General features: G+C 44.0%; 1 protein-coding gene across 2 annotated transcripts; it reads left to right on the top strand.

The window, feature by feature from the left end:
- Positions 1 to 333: 333 nt before the first annotated feature.
- Positions 334 to 16,828, top strand: LOC147158948 (scavenger receptor cysteine-rich type 1 protein M130-like). Of its 2 annotated transcripts, XM_086060619.1 has the most exons (17): positions 334 to 657; positions 736 to 804; positions 1,065 to 1,091; positions 1,810 to 2,136; positions 3,016 to 3,306; positions 4,152 to 4,466; positions 4,528 to 4,812; positions 5,426 to 5,740; positions 7,189 to 7,488; positions 8,544 to 8,852; positions 9,865 to 10,179; positions 10,255 to 10,563; positions 12,840 to 13,133; positions 14,381 to 14,722; positions 14,797 to 14,907; positions 15,947 to 16,031; positions 16,115 to 16,828. In XM_086060619.1, exons 2-17 carry the CDS (start codon positions 762 to 764, stop codon positions 16,263 to 16,265), a joined length of 3,819 nt encoding a protein of 1,272 aa, XP_085916745.1. In that variant the 5' UTR covers positions 334 to 657; positions 736 to 761; the 3' UTR covers positions 16,266 to 16,828. The 2 variants fall into 2 exon arrangements, with proteins under 2 accessions (XP_085916745.1, XP_085916744.1); XM_086060618.1 differs by having other exon boundaries at positions 334 to 804.
- Positions 16,829 to 16,900: the final 72 nt, after the last annotated feature.

Below are 16,900 nucleotides of genomic sequence, written 5' to 3' on the forward strand. Positions count from 1 at the left end.
ACCGTTTTGACACTTTTATGACCGTTCCAAAGCCTCACATCAAAGGGTGTGTACACTTTTGTTTGTTTGACATCAAATTGACATGATTGGACGTAACGAGGCCAAACTTTTGGCAGTCACTGTTTTTGCACTTGCACTTTGACTTGCGCTTGACCCGGTGCCCTCTTGTCCCGCGACGCTCGTCATTTCCCATCAAAATGCCCGTCTGCAATCATTTACCCGCAAATCAATAGACGAGTAAATATTAATTTATCTCAAAGAAAAGGGGAGGTGAGATTAACAGCATTTCAAATGAAAAAAAAATGGGACCAAATTTCCCCAAAAGAAAGTTTTTTTTTTTTTTTAAAGAAAACAATGTTTGTGTTACAAGAAATGCGTTGTCATTTTAAAAAGAATGACGAAGACGCTTCCATTGCAGTTTAACAAAAAATAATAATTATCCCCCGTACCACACTGCAGATAAAAATCAGATTTCAAAACTACGAATGCAATCGGGGGTTTTCTGTCCGTCGGCGCCGAGTCAAACCATCCGCCGTCACTGTCCGCCTTTAATGATTGATCCGAATGTCAACACGCGTCTGCGGTCCGAGTCCATCCAAACTGCGCTTTTGCAGCAATTACTGTATGTTTACGTACGCAAATAATTGCACTTCACAGGTATGCTTTTGACTTTTTTCCGCAAACGGCGCTGATATCGCCACTGATACGTAATCATTTTTGACTGAATTGCGGCAGGATCTTGACGACGTCGAATTCGCATTATGACCTCTGTTTGTCACAGAAAACGGGTTTTTCTGTCCTTAGGTAAGTTTTGACCTTTTGTCTCCATCTTGTTAATGCAATCATCTACGACAGAAGGTTGCAAGTGTAACAGTTCTCTATTTAACAAACAGTGGTGTGTTCGCAGATGAAAGTTTTTTCATGAGTCATATTTGTGTAAAAAAAAAAGAAAAAAGTGAGCTGTGTAGTTTTAACCTTTTTGTCGCAATATAGGATGTTATTAAGATTATGGAGGTGAAACTAAAGTTGAAAAGATCTCACTGTTTTGTTCGTTTGTGCCTCAGGCATTCTTCATCTTTTCATCTGCACAGGTCAGTATTTGCTTTAATTAAACACAAACAGCGGTCACCCATTTAGCTTAGCCACATTGACAATTTATCTTCTTTTTTTTTTTTTATGAAAATATAGTTTGTCTAACAAAAGTCTGCTTGCTTAAGGCTAACATCTCTCTGCTACCTGTTGTATCTATCGAGCTAATTTGCTATTTTTGATATCTTACTGCCAAGGCTTCTAGCTAGCTAGCTAGCCAGCAAGCTAGCTAGCTAGCTAGCTCGTTTGCTATCTATCTTGCATTATGATTATTTACTGTGTTCATCTCGATCTATCGATCGCGTTTACACCTTATCGACCTATCACCTGCTTGCTTACTTTACTTTCTTTAATACGTTTACTCGGGGACCTTCTCTGCCTCTTCTTCGTGCTTCTTTTTTATTTTTATTTTTTTTATTTTTTATTTTTTTATTTTTTTTTAAGAGCTCAGTATTGTTCATTCGGAAATGTCATCATCATTGCTCTTTTATTTTTATTTTTTTTTTAAAATTATATTTTTTTGTGGGTGAGTATGTGTATGTGCGTGCGTGCGTGTATTTGTTATTCTTCGTGCTTCTTAAGTACTTCCAGTAGAGCTCAGTGCTGCCTGGCACGTTGTGGCCCCATGTGGTACTACACCGAAATTCCGACTGGCTTGTATACTGTTACAAAAATAAAAAAAACATAAAAAAAATGTAATCGCATCTTTTGCATTCCCAGAATGCTACAGCGGCACAGTGAGGCTGGCGGGCCACGAGTCGTCCCGTTGCTCCGGCCGCGTGGAGGTCCTCCACGGCGGCGCGTGGGGCACCGTGTGCGACGACCACTGGGACCTCACCAACGCGCAGGTGGTGTGTCGCGAGCTGCAGTGCGGCACGGCGCTGGCCGTCCACAAAGCCGAGCTGTACTTTGGCCACGCCAGGGACCAAATCTGGCTGGATGACGTGCAGTGCACCGGGGACGAAATGTCCATCCTCAAGTGCCAGCACAGGCCCCTCGGCGAGAACAACTGCGCTCACAGCGAAGACGCCGGCGTGGTCTGCTCGGGTGAGGCTGGACTTCCGTTCGCATTCATTAGGTTGACGTTCCAATCATATTCAGTACAAGAGACATATTAAGACATTCCTTTTAAGATAAAACAGTGACTTGTTGCTAGGCAGACTTCGCAAGACCGATTTGGGCTGAATCATGGGGTTTTCGTTTCACTATACATAACGTTGTGAAATTAATATTAATCGCAGCTCTGTATGAACTACAAAGTACATATTGAAAGAATTAAATAACAATTTCATGAAATAAGGTTATAAAAATGTTGGAAGGCATGAAAAAAATAGCAATTTACAATTTTTTACAATTTATCAGAATGAACTTGTAATATTACAGAAACACAGAAATGTTTGAATATAAAGTCCTAAAAGCGGACAAAAGTTGTTTTACAAAACATAATTGAAATTGTATGAAGATAAATGCAAGCAAAATATATAATTAAAAGAAAAAGTTTACCAGAAGTTGTTTATGCAAATAAAGTTGTTTTTTTAATATAGAATATTTGTATGATAGATCATTTTGTAAGGACAAATATGTTTTATTAAAATAAATAAACTTCCCGTGAATATTATTTGACAAGGAAAATAATAATAATCATATTGGAGTAAAGCTGTCATTTGACAGCACAAAAGAACGGAAATGCATGAAAATACCTAACGAAAAAAGTTGTAATAGTAAACAAAATGTATTTATTCAAATAAAATTGTCATTAATCAAGCAAAATATTTGTATATTAGGGGAGGGGGGGGGTCAAATTTTACCATCATAATAGTCATTTAACATGAATAAACTTGCAATACTACAATTGATATTTTGCACCAGGGAAGCAAAATAGTATCTTAAAACCGTCATCCAATTCCGATGAATGATGTCTTTCAGATCACGTGCGCGTGAACAACGGGAGCAACCGGTGCAACGGCAGGCTGGAGATCTTCCAGGACGGCCGCTGGAACAAAGTGTGCGGCGACCTGGGCCTGCCCGAAACCAAAATGCTCTGCCAGGAGATCCACTGCGGCAAACCTCTGGTCTCCGCCCAAAAGCTGTACTTTGGCGAATCCAGCGAGGTGTCGGCGGTGAAAACCACGTGCGCGGGCAACGAGACCTCCATCTCGCAGTGCTCGCACCGAGCCGTCAGCGAGCGCTGCGTCGACGCCACCTTTTCCTGCCACAGTAGGTCGACATTTTGGCTTGGCATTTGTTGCCCGAAGCGTTTCATGGGGAAGTCACTTCCGCTGTCCACCAATAGAGGGTGCTAATTGACCTGTGACTGCAAATGTTTCTGTTGAGGCCGTAACACGGTGCTAGCAAAGGCCGAAAACCATCGGCTATCAATATGCAGCAGTCCTGTTGAAGCGGTTAGCATGGCCGCACCACAGTCAAGAGGTTCTGGGTTCGAATCTCGGGCTTAATGGCCTCCCGTGTGGGAACACGGTCAAAGTCATCACTTTCTTACAAAGATATCCCCCACAGAAAGATTTAAATGAATATATCACATGAAAACAACAGAAAACGTCTTTTTAGCGCACGTAAGTGAAGACTCGGGGTTTTGAAATAAGAATACATTTAATTTTTTCTAATAGGTTTTCTGGTGAGCTAACAAATACACGCACGCACGCACGCACGCACATACACATACACATACTCACCCACACACACACAAAAAAAAATATATATATATATATATATATATATATATATATATATATATATATTAAAAAAAAAAAAAAAAAAAAAAGAGCAATGATGATGACATTTCCGAATGAACAATACTGAGCTCTTAAAAAAAAAGGAAAGAAAAAAAAAAAAAGAATACATTTAATGTATTATAACTGCCGTTTATATGTGATGTGGTATTTGAACGGCCATAAGATGGTGCTAGCAAAGCTTTGGAGTCAAAACCAAACGTTGTGACGGTCTTCCACCAACTTTCCACTCTTATTTGGTTACGATGCATTCATAAGACAATTTACCATAATAATAATAAGAATGTTTCCTTTTTTTTTGCGCCCGATAAGACAGCCAACCCGTTCGCCTGGTCAACGGGACCAACCGCTGCGCGGGCCGAGTGGAGATCCTGTACCTGGACCAGTGGGGCACGGTGTGCGACGACAAGTGGGGCATGCAGGAGGCCAGCGTGGTGTGCCGGGAGATGGGCTGCGGGGCTCCCATGGAAGCCAAATACAACGCTTTCTACGGCATCGGCGACGGCCAAACCTGGCTGGACGATTTGGAGTGCACGGGCCGCGAGAAGTCGCTGGCCGAGTGCTCGCACAGGGGATTCGGCGAGCACGACTGCCACCATCGCGAGGATGCCGGCGTCATATGTTCAGGTGATTACTAAGCTCCGCCTCCAGAAGTATTACAGCACCACGACGACAACGCATTTTCCAGAAACCCTCCGACTGACCAACGGGACGACGCAGTGCTCGGGCCGCCTGGAGGTGTTCCACGGCGGCCAGTGGGGCAAGCTGTGCGACCACGACTGGGGCGCCACGGAGGCCAACATGGTGTGCCAGGAGCTCAACTGCGGAGGCCTCGCCAAGAGCGGCGAGGACTTTGGCGAGAGCCAGCTCGGGAGCCTAAGGAGCACCTGCCCCAGGGACGCCGCCTCCTTCTCGCGGTGCGCCGTCCGCGAGGCGTCCGACGCGTGCCGAGGGGTCTCGCTCTCTTGTATGGGTAGGACGCGTTTTTCAAGTCGCGTTCAACGCCGTCGAATTATCAAATCGGTCAAATCGCTCCTCGCCAATGAAAGCGATTGGGGGAAAAACTCGATTTCACGAACGTCGCCGGACCAAAGGCGGCAAAATTAAAAAATAAGGCCTAAATGACTAAAAGCAAACGTAAAAAAATGGATATCAAAATATAATTACAAAATTAATTACAAAAAATACATAGAAATGGAAATAAAAACAACAAAATATATATACATAAAGAAATCAAAGTTAAAAAAAAAAAAACATTCTAAAAATAAAATAAATGCTAAACTAAATATATAAATATAATTAAATATCAATCAGTGCATAAAAATGCTCTGCTCTCACATTTATTTATTTCATGCTGCAGACGCTCTGTCAGGTCGAAATGTTATTCAAATGAGGGGGCGGTCCCAAGCGTGTCTTGGTTTGGATTCCAGCAATGGACGACTATCTACTACTAAATATTTCTTTAATTTTCATTTTTAGTCATTTATATACTTTTAATTTTGTCAGCTTTGGTCCCCCCATACTTAAGACCCCTTAACAAGTAAAAAAATAAAAATAATAATAATAATGTGTTCACCGTCCACAAGGCCCCCCCACGCTCCGGCTCGCCAACGGCACGGACCGATGCTCGGGCCGAGTGGAGGTCTACCACGACGGCGTTTGGGGGACGGCGTGCGACGACTCGTGGGACATTCGAGAAGCTCAAGTGGTGTGCCGGGCCATGGACTGCGGCACGGCCACGACGGCCAAATCGGGCGCCTACTTCGGCGAAGGCGCGGGAGAAATCTGGCTGGATGACGTGGAATGTGTGGGCAACGAGTCGGCCTTGAGCGACTGCCCGCATTCGTCCTTCGGAGACAATAACTGCAATCACGCGGAAGACGCCGCCGTCGTGTGTTCGGGTGAGCAAAAAAGACCCTCGGACAACTTCTTGGCATAATCGGAAAAGTTGATCCTTTGGAGTGGTCGGAGCCTCAAATCTCCAACATTTCCCAAGCTTGAAAGGCCACAGGAAGTCGGCCATCTTGGTCTAAAAGCAGCAATTTTAGTATCATTTTCGCCCAAGAAAATTCAGCCCCAATGCCAGTTTCACATAACATGAAAATGAATACATGAGTAGATTCACAAAAAGTCGTAATAGAACCCGAGTCTGAAAGGCCTCAGGAAGTCGGCCATCTTGGTCTAAAAGCAGCAATTTTAGTATCATTTTCGCCCAAGAAAATTCAGCCCCAATGCCAGTTTCACATAACATGAAAACGAATACATGAGTAGATTCACAAAAAGTCGTAATAGAACCCGAGTCTGAAAGGACACAGGAAGTCGGCCATCTTGGTCTAAAAGCAGCAATTTTAGTATCATTTTCGCCCAAGAAAATTCAGCCCCAATGCCAGTTTCACATAACATGAAAACGAATACATGAGTAGATTCACAAAAAGTCGTAATAGAACCCGAGTCTGAAAGGACACAGGAAGTCGGCCATCTTGGTCTAAAAGCAGCAATTTTAGTATCATTTTCGCCCAAGAAAATTCAGCCCCAATGCCAGTTTCACATAACATGAAAACGAATACATGAGTAGATTCACAAAAAGTCGTAATAGAACCCGAGTCTGAAAGGACACAGGAAGTCATCCATTGTTTTAAGTTTGGGTCGTTTTGGCCCATTACTGGGGTCCTTCCAAAAAAAACACCAAAAAAAAATCTAGCCCAGGAAACTAGTTTTAGTTTGGAACATGAAACTTACTAGCCAGGTTGATCATGAGTAGACCCACAAAAAAGTCTGAAGAATCCATAACTGAAAGGGTACGGGAAGTCTGCCATTTTGGTGGTCATTTTATGTCATTTGGGCCATTTTTTGGGGGTCCTTTCAAGAAAATTCAGCCCCCAACACCAGTTTCACATAACAACATGAAAATAAGTAGACATCTCCATCACAAGTAGATTCACCAAAACTCTTAAGAATTCATGTCTAAAAGGACACAGGAAGTCATCCATTGTTTTAAGTTTGGGTCATTTTGGCCCATTACTGGGGTCCTTCCAAAAAAACAAAAACAAAAATCCAGCCCAGGAAACTAGTTTTAGTTTGGAACATGAAACTTACTAGCCAGGTTGATCATGAGTAGACCCACAAAAAAGTCTCAAGAACCCATGCCTGAAAGGACACAGGAGGTCTGCCATTTTGGTTCAGCCCCTGATGAGTCGCCATGACTATTATGAGTTGGAGCCACAAAAAAAGTAGACAAAACCTTTTATCAGAAAAAGTCATGAAAGTCAACCATTTTGTTGTAAAGTGCCAGTTTGAGTTCTTACGATCTGCTGTATTTGCAAGCAATGTTGTTTTTCCGTCTTTCTAGCCACCATCAGACTGATCAACGGGAGCGACCAGTGTTCGGGCCGGGTGGAGGTCCACCACCAAGGCCGCTGGTGGCCGGTGGCCGACGTCCAGTGGGGGTTGCACGAAGCGGCGGTGGTGTGCCGGGAGATGAACTGCGGCGAAGCCGTCAAGGCGGCGGGATCTTTCGGGCCCGGCCGAGGCGTAAGCGGCTTAAAGGTCGGCTGCAGCGGCAGGGAGACTTCGCTCGCGCAGTGCTCACTGCGCGAGCACGTCCCAAGCGGACAACATGGCGCCCAGGAGGCGGCCGTCCAGTGCTCGGGTACGGCCTTCGACTCAAAGCACTTTTTTATGAGAGCGGAGGACGGAAGAAAATAGTATAGTACTAAAAAAAGTGCAAAATGAAGACATTGGTCATTGTGGGAATGCTGGAACCCCGGGTTCAAGCCCCGCTTGGACCAACCACATTTGAGTAAATTCGATGGTTCGATACCAACTGACTATCATGTCAGGAAATGGAATATTATAATTCCTCTGAAATGAGTTTTCTTTTTACTACAATTACAATTTTGGTCTTATTTATGTAATTTATCTTTCAATTTCCTTCATAAGCATTCTGCTATTAGCATTCTGCTATTAGCATTCTGCTATTAGCATTCTGCTATTAGCATTATGCTATTAGCATTATGCTATTAGCATTAGGCTATTAGCATTAGGCTATTAGCATTATGCTATTAGCATTATGCTATTAGCATTATGCTATTAGCATTATGCTATTAGCATTATGCTAATAGCATTCTTCAGCTTGCAGCATTCCCACACAATTTCTGCAGAAATTGCACTTAATAATAAGAGCAAAAATAAATAAAAATGATGTTTATTGTGACAAGAAAACAAAATCAAGTGTGACAAATTTAACAGTATGACAAGTTACAATTTTACATATGCTTGCAATACTTACAGAAAATAATCTGAAAAAAATTTAATAGAATAAAGTATTGTTAATAAATCATAATATAATAAATCACTTATAATTTGACATCAATAATGAGATTTCAATAAATATAACTTCTGTAAAAATAAGAATTTTATTCTCATCAATAATACAATTTTACTCACACAAGATTGAATCATCTTAGCATATTTTTTTAGCATGTTATGATTTTCTCTCAGATAAAAGTCTGACTATTAAATTGCATCGTAGACATTAACAATACACATTTCTCAAAGATACTCAAAAATCCAAACATGTCGAGGCAATGTTTGAAAGCAATAACTGCATTTTGTTCGATATTCAAACGAGCATAACAATCCCAAAACATTTCATGAGGATGCAAAAGAAAACGAAAGGACAAACGGCGGCTTTCTCTTCCCCAGGCAACGTGAGGCTGGTGGGCGGCCACAACCGCTGCGCCGGGAGGGTGGACTTCTACGACAAAGGCCGCTGGGGGGGCGTGTGCGGCGAAATGTGGGACAGCGGCGACGCGGCCGTGGTGTGCAAGCAGCTCAACTGCGGCAAGGTCCACCGGATCAGCACCGGCACCGAGTACGGGCACGGCTCGGGACACATGTGGATCGCGCAGATCGAATGCAGCGGCGTGGAGTCCACCTTGGCGCAGTGCCCGCAAAGTTCCTACCAGGAGCGATCGTGCAACACCACGTCGCTCGCCGGCGTCGTCTGCTCAGGTGACGGCGAAACCAAAAGGAAACCATTCGTCTTGATTTACAAATTGTTTGCTTCTTTACATTATATTTTATTATGTGCATACTATCAGGGCTGTGCAACGAATCCCAATTCAATGATTTCACTCCGCAATCGCAAAATTGCAAAAAAAAAAAAAAAAAAAAAAAAAAAAAGATTATCAATACTAATTTGGAGTTCTTGGAGTTACATTTAGACATTTGCACCTTTTTTAAAAATAAAATAAAATACAAATATAAAATTGCATTTAAATAGCTGACATAAAAGCAACAGTGTAGCTTGTTTTAACTCAATCACTGGCAGCCATTTTGACTGAAGCAACCCCCTTCACTCCTTCGCTGTTTTATTGGATTTTGACCGATTTTGCTATAAAAACATTGAACCTACCAATCAGGGAAAAAAAGTATATTTCTGTTTCCGTTTTGCAGCAATTAGCATTAGAATATAGCTAAATGCCATCATTATTCGCTCGATTTCAACATGGCCCTGGTTGATCTCTTACCCTCTGCTGCCACCTGCTGGCCATTTTTTTTGTAATTGCTACCATTGCTTCACCCGTTCTCCGCAGTTCAGAGGCTGCATCAAAAAAAGCCTTCTGTGTGCTCGAGCATAAAAAAAGCCATTTCAAATAGAGCGTATTTATTTGGGAGAAAATGAGTTAAAAAAAATATTCTGAAAAAAAAAAATCTGAAAAAAAAAATTTGAAAAAAAAAAGTCACTCTGGAATAAAAATTTGCCCCAGTCCAAAAATTGCATATATGTTTATTTGTCAAAAAAGCAAGAACAGTAGAGCTCGAGGCCACACCCCAAATTCCCGTTCTATGCTTGTGGGTGCGTTTGGAAATACCCGTCGAGTGCACAAATGACACCCAAAATGAAGGCGAGGCGGAACCAAATCGAGTTATTACGTTTAGACAAAAAAGCTTGACGGAAGAGATGCGTCTCGGTAATTGCTCCGGCAGCTCCACGAATCTGCGTTGTGATTGGCTCCCGCAGACAGCTTGGAGGTGCGCTTGGTGGACAGCGCCATAGAGTGCACGGGCCGAGTGGAGGTCCGGCACGGCGACGCGTGGCACTCGCTGTGCGACGACGGCTGGAACCCGGCCAAAGCCGACTTGGTGTGCGACCGCCTGGAGTGCGGCCGCGTGGTCGGCGTCCACGGCGGCGCCCGTTACGGCCAAAGCGTCGGACCCGTGATGGAGGCCGGCGACCGCTGCTTCGCCAACGCCACCTCGCTGGCCCGGTGCTCGCTCGAGGGTTTCACGGCGTCCTCGTGCGGGAATGATCGCGACGCGGCCGTTTCCTGCGCAGGTTCGATTGTTATATTGAATATTTTTTCTCTTCTCGTCTTCTTATTTGGCCGTCCGTGTTTGTTTGCGCTGGCAGCAAAACTCCAGCTGGTCGGCGGCTGGGGCGGCTGTTCGGGCCGCGTGGAGGTGTTCCACGCCGGCCAATGGGGGACGGTGTGCGACGACGAGTGGGAGCTGAGCGCCGCCGACGTGGCGTGCCGGCAGCTGGGCTGCGGCCACGCCGTGTCGGCCCCCTCCAGCGCGCACTTTGGGCGGGGCAGCGGCCCCATCTGGCTGGACAACGTGGTGTGCGAAGGTCAGGAGTTGGCCATCACGCACTGCGCACATCAGGGCTTTGGCGAGAACAACTGCGGACACTCCGAGGACGCCGGAGTCATCTGTTTGGGTGAGGAGCCTCCTCGGGTGAGAGTTGAATGACCCTTGCGAGCATTTGGTATCGTAGCCATCGGGGACATAACCATTCACGCAAGCCCGATTCGATTCGATTTTCGATTTTCAGTTCCCGATTTTTGATTATAATTTTTTTGGGTGCAAAATGACTCGTTTGACCAAATCGACAACCAAATGATGTTTTTATTTTAACATCTACATTTTGTCCATGTTACAAACATGAACTTTTTGTAACTTTATATATATTAAAAAAAATAAACTCAAACATGTCCATCTAGAAACGATGACAAACTGTGCAACGCATAATAGTTAACGTGGCGTTGTGAATCGATGCTTTTATTTTTTACATCGATGCATATTTTAATCAGTGTACATCGATTTTTCATGCATTGTTACATACCTAGTCAAAATTAATCGACAAGTAATCGAATATCAAAATTAATCGACAACTATTTTAATAATAGGGTTATCGTTTGGAGCCATTTTTTAATTGAAAGTTGTCCAAATCCTCACATCAACAACGATTTCTGTAGTCCTTGATGAAAGACGACATTTGCAAGTATCTGTTTTTGCTTTGGAAAACATTGACCGAACCGGTAACATCGTACATTCATTTTTTTTTAAATCACTATACGAATACAAAGTACGAAATCAACACCAATCACTGGTTAATGAACTATAATCAGGGGAAAATGCCTTTGTAATACACTTAGTGCAAAATTCAAATGAATCCGATTAATCGATTGAATAAATGATTTGATTCTAAAAATATTCGATATATCCATTTTCTTTTTACCGTGGTAACTCACTGGTTGAACCTTCAAAAGAAAATTTGTCTGAAGGTTCTAGCAGAAATAGTTTCCATCATTTTTGCCATCCTGGTGGCATTCCACAAGGCTCCCTACTCTGCCCGCTTTAATTTTTTCCTAAACCCTACATGAATGCCAACAACATTTCTTGTCATTCAAGGAGAAAACTAGCAGAAATAGTTTCCATCATATTTGCCATTCTGGTGGCATTCCACAAGGCTCCCTACTCTGCCCGCTTTAATTTCTCCTAAACCCGACATGAATGCCAACAACATTTCTTGTCATTCAAGGAGAAAACTAGCAGAAATAGTTTCCATCATTTTTGCCATTCTGGTGGCATTCCACAAGGCTCCCTACTCTGCCCGCTTTGATTTCTCCTAAACCCTACATGAAATGCCAACAACATTTCTTGTCATTCAAGGAGAAAACTAGCAGAAATAGTTTCCATCATTTTTGCCATTCTGGTGGCATTCCACAAGGCTCCCTACTCTGCCCGCTTTAATTCCTCCTAAACCCTACATGAATGCCAACAACATTTCTTGTCATTCAAGGAGAAAACTAGCAGAAATAGTTTCCATCATTTTTGCCATTCTGGTGGCATTCCACAAGGCTCCCTACTCTGCCCGCTTTAATTTTTTCCTAAACCCTACATGAATGCCAACAACATTTCTTGTCATTCAAGGAGAAAACTAGCAGAAATAGTTTCCATCATTTTTGCCATTCTGGTGGCATTCCACAAGGCTCCCTACTCTGCCCGCTTTAATTTCTCCTAAACCCTACATGAATGCCAACAGCATTTCTTGTCATTCAAGGAGAAAACTAGCAGAAATAGTTTCCATCATTTTTGCCATTCTGGTGGCATTCCACAAGGCTCCCTACTCTGCCCGCTTTAATTTCTCCTAAACCCTACATGAAATGCCAACAACATTTCTTGTCATTCAAGGAGAAAACTAGCAGAAATAGTTTCCATCATTTTTGCCATTCTGGTGGCATTCCACAAGGCTCCTTACTCTGCCCGCTTTAATTTTTCCTAAACCCTACATGAATGCCAACAACATTTCTTGTCATTCAAGGAGAAAACTAGCAGAAATAGTTTCCATCATTTTTGCCATTCTGGTGGCATTCCACAAGGCTCCCTACTCTGCCCGCTTTAATTTCTCCTAAACCCTACATGAAATGCCAACAACATTTCTTGTCATTCAAGGAGAAAACTAGCAGAAATAGTTTCCATCATTTTTGCCATTCTGGTGGCATTCCACAAGGCTCCCTACTCTGCCCACTTTAATTTTTCCTAAACCCTACATGAAATGCCAACAACATTTCTTGTCATTCAAGGAGAAAACTAGCGTCGATCCTCAAATCTCAATAGTTGGTCCACTGCAGATCAATTGCAAATGGACATGACAGCGATAACCGAACTGCCGTGCGGTTTGCCGTCCCTCTTTTTTCCTGCCGTCTCAAGGTGCTCTGGAGAAGCCGCAGATGGCGGTGAGTCCGTCCGCCGAAGTGAACTGGGGCTCAAACGTGGAGTTCACCTGCACCATCCTGACGGAGCACATAGGCGGCACCTTCCTGCTGAAAAGGCTGCAGGGCACCTTCAAGCTTCACAAGTACAGCGAGTACGAGGCGGCCACCTTCAGCCTGCCCAGGGTCAACTTCAGCCACCAGGGGTCCTACTTCTGCGAGTATCAGAAGAAGCTGGAGGGGAACGTCATCTACTATCCTCAAGGAGATCCCATGGAGCTGACCGTCAAAGGTGCCGGCGTCCGCTCGTCCGTCTTCCGTCCGTCCGCTCGCGTCTTTCGCCGCCGTAGTGTTCGTTTTAGCCGCCGTTTTGAAAATGGTGTCCCCGTTTCAATCACACTTGGTAGTTTTTAATCAGAGTTAGTCAACCTCATCCCGTTTTTATGTAGTCCACTATAAATCTAGCATTTGAGTCTTTATTGTAGTCCAAGAAAACGTCATTTCATTCGTCTAATTTCGAGACAATCGTTTGATTCCTGTATTTTGTTTTTTGTCAGCAGATTATGTTGAACATTTCGTATCTAAAACTTTTTCACATCAAATTTTCTCTCCTCTTTTTTGATGAAAAACAACGTGGCACACAACGACGGCATATCAACAAGTGGCTACTATGCTACAAGCTAGTAAATTAGCCAGCATTAGTTAGCGGCCAGATTAACGTTATTGTTGGAGCGTTATAGCCGTTGGATTACTGTTACCTTCTAACTGTAATTTAGGGTTGTTTTCCTTTTAAACGGTCACCGTTGATCCACTTCCTGTCTGTCGCATGCGTTTGTGCAGATTTGAAAATCTCTGTCACATGACAGTGTCGCCGTGAGATTAGCAGGGACAGGATTTTACCAGATTAAATCATTGTTAAATACTGATTTAGTCCCAGTGTTTGTTTATGAACTCATTCTCTGGCAGCCATTTTCACTGAAGCAACCCCCTTCGCTCCCGGCTGTTTTACTGGATTTGGACTGATTTTGCAAAACCCACAGAATATTGCGATGAAAAACATGGAACCTACCAAAGGAAAGATTAGAGTTTCTTCTTTCATTAGGAAAAAAAAGATTTGTATCTGTTTCAGCAATTAGCATTAGAATATCGCTCAGTTTCATCGTTATTCACAAATCTGTTTAAAACTGTGGGGAAATGAGCTTGTTTTGCAACATGGCCCTGGTTGATCTCTTATACTCCTTTTTTTTCTTTTTCTTTTTTTATGATTTTTATGATCTCTTATACTCTGCTGCCACCTGCTGGCCGTTTTTGTAATAACTACCGTTGCTTCAAGCATTCTCTTCAGTTCAGAGGCTGCGTCAAAGCCTTCTGTATTCTCTAGCATTAAAAAAAAAACATATAACTACGTCTTTGGGAGCATGGTAATATTTAAAATTGAACGTTTTTATAAATTTTTGGGTTTTAGTCCGGTGAAAAATTGTGTGTTGAGGATTACAATTTTGGCTGAGGAAATGAACACGACTTGCGTTTTGTTTCCAGTCTCGCTGGAGAAGCCGCTCATTTCCTTGACCACCTACCAAGTGATGGTGGTCTACAGCCCGCGCGAGGTGTCGGTCACGCGCGGCAGCAGCTTCTCCGTCACCTGCTCCGTCCATTCCCTGTACCCGAACGGCGCCTTCTACCTGAAGAACACCAACGGCAACGGCAACGCCACCGCCACCAAGGCGGCGTTCGGCCACACGGTTTTCTTCGTGGCCTTGTTCGAATTCGCCGACATCCGGGACGAAGACGCGGGGGCGTACGTCTGCCTCTACGCCGTCAACTTCTCCTCCAAGGCCTTTTGGTCCGCCCCTTCCACATCGCTGTACATCAACGTTGTGGGTAAGCTCGCCGCGGTTTGCCGTACTTTTTCCCTCCGGAGCTCAAACCCGCCCCCCCCTCGTCGTCCACGGCAGCGGCGGCGTCGTCGTCGGTGGTCTCGGGGCTCGTCAGCGGGCTGCTGCTGCTGCTGCTGATGGTTCTCGTTGTTGGCGTTCTGGTCTGGAGGAGACGAAGGCAGCGTGCCGGTAAGCGCGTCGTTCGCGTGTGGCTTTTTCAAGGCCGATATTTCAAGCCGATAAGAGAAAATATTAGCGTCAAAATTCAAAAAAAAAAAAATTTCAAACTATGTTAACAGCTTTGTTTAAAAATTACAACAAAAATTGTAGAAGGCTTCAGCATGTATGATCTAAATTACATTTTCCAAAATGTCTACTTCTTTTTTTTTTTCTTTTTTTTTATATATATAAAAAGTGTCCAGTTCTCAGTCTCAGCATGACTTTTTTTATCAAGTGGAAATTTTCAATCAATCTGACTGAGCGACAAATGCATGCATATGAAGCTCATTTTGTGTTTTCGTCAAGAGTTCGTCAAAGCTTTCAAAAGATCTTCTGATTATGTTCAAAATGTCTTTGCGACACGGTCTGTGAACATCTTACGGATCCTGATGAAAACCCTTCAGTTCTCGACGTCCGCGAGCAGTCACCGCTCAGGTCGACACCAATATTTTGTCATGTTACCGATAATCGGCCCGGCAGATAATCGGTCAATTCCTTCCTAGGAATTAAGTCACAAAATTCAAACAGTCAGGGCATCCACATTTTGTTAAAAATATCAATTTGACATCTTAATCGAGCTGAAATCTCAACCCATTCATTTATTTTGTTATTTAGTTTGACTCGATTTGTCATACAGAACCAAACTTCATCAGGAATTGAATCATGTGTCGATATTGTCCAACATGAGGCCTTGGTTTGCTAATTGGGCTCATGTGTGCCGCCTGAGGGTCACATGCAAAGACTCAAGGCTGATTGAAATGATAGCCCCCCCAAAACAATCGTTACCTGGCAACTAACGGCTGGGGGGGGGCTGTCTCCACGGCAACGAGACGATATGCTTTGGCGTCCCAGCACATGCACATACATTCGCAATAACATAACCATATTGACACCCGCATTCTGTTGGCTCCCGACTTTTCCCGACTCGGATGCGTTTGGCGAGGATGCGAGTCAGAAACTGGGCGCGTTTGATTTTCTGTCATGATGTTTTGCTCTCCCCCTTTTTCAGGCACCTTGATTCAGTTCAGCAACCGATTGGGAGGAGCCACGAAAGGTGACTGGGAAGAGACGGCCGACAGACGACTGGAGGGCAGGTACGGAAAAGAAAAAAGGACGCGTTCCAACTCCACGTCCGGCCGCGGGTGACCGAAGCGTCTCCGCGTTTTGACCTCCTCAGGGACGGCGGCGCGGCCGCCATTGACGGAGGCGCGCGCAGCGTCCCGGCAGACAAGACCGGCGAGGAGGACTCGGAGAGCTCGCTGGAGCGCGTCCCCGAGGACCTGGCGGGACGAGTGTGTTACGAGCTGGAACCGCTCGTTTTCTCCTGATCGCTCGCCTTCGTTCGTGCCACGCAGGGGAAAAAAAAAACACAAAATCCCTTCACGGTTTGCTTAGCTGGTCAACAGAAAATCTTTGGTTTTACTTTTAGAAGTACGGAACCCGCTTGCGGATCGGCACACGTGGTTTCACATTCCGGATGATCAGATTTGGGGGGATTTTTTTTTTTCCATTTTCCACCATTTTTTGGTGGAAAACGTAAAGCGTGTTGCATGTTTATTAGCATCTTTTTTTTTTTAAAGAATTTCCTGGATTCTAAATTTGGATTTCCACGATTTGCTGATAACTGAAAAACCAGTCCATTGAAGCCACTTCACAAAATGGCCGTCAACTCCTGTCAAAATGATTTTTTTTTTTTGCTTTTGGCTTCCCGAGGCGCGCCTGTCGTCATTCGTGCTCATCGGGTTGGATGAGATTCCTGCTCGCATCGCTTCATTGGTCATCGCTTGCATGGAAGGAATTAAAAACCTCGCCTCAAATATTTCTCCCGGCTTCTTTTGTTGCTGTTCGCAGCGTTTGTAAATGCCCCAAACAATAAAACTTTTATTTCCTACAGTGAAGCACTTCTTTCATTTGTGCGCGCGTGCGTGCGTGCGTGCGCGCGCATGTCAACAAGCCCCAAGTA

The sequence above is a fragment of the Leptonotus elevatus genome, chromosome 18, assembly GCF_054856555.1.
Source record: "Leptonotus elevatus isolate MCC_2025b chromosome 18, RoL_Lele_1.0, whole genome shotgun sequence".
NCBI lineage: Eukaryota > Metazoa > Chordata > Actinopteri > Syngnathiformes > Syngnathidae > Leptonotus > Leptonotus elevatus.

Excerpts from the sequence above, each read along its gene's own strand:
- LOC147158948 (XM_086060618.1), top strand. The coding sequence starts at position 762 with ATGACCTCTGTTTGTCACAGAAAACGGGTTTTTCTGTCCTTAG. Across the intron at positions 1,092-1,809 it reads TCATCTTTTCATCTGCACAG|AATGCTACAGCGGCACAGTG; the intron begins GTCAGTATTTGC and ends TTGCATTCCCAG. Across the intron at positions 10,180-10,254 it reads CGCGGCCGTTTCCTGCGCAG|CAAAACTCCAGCTGGTCGGC; the intron begins GTTCGATTGTTA and ends TTGCGCTGGCAG.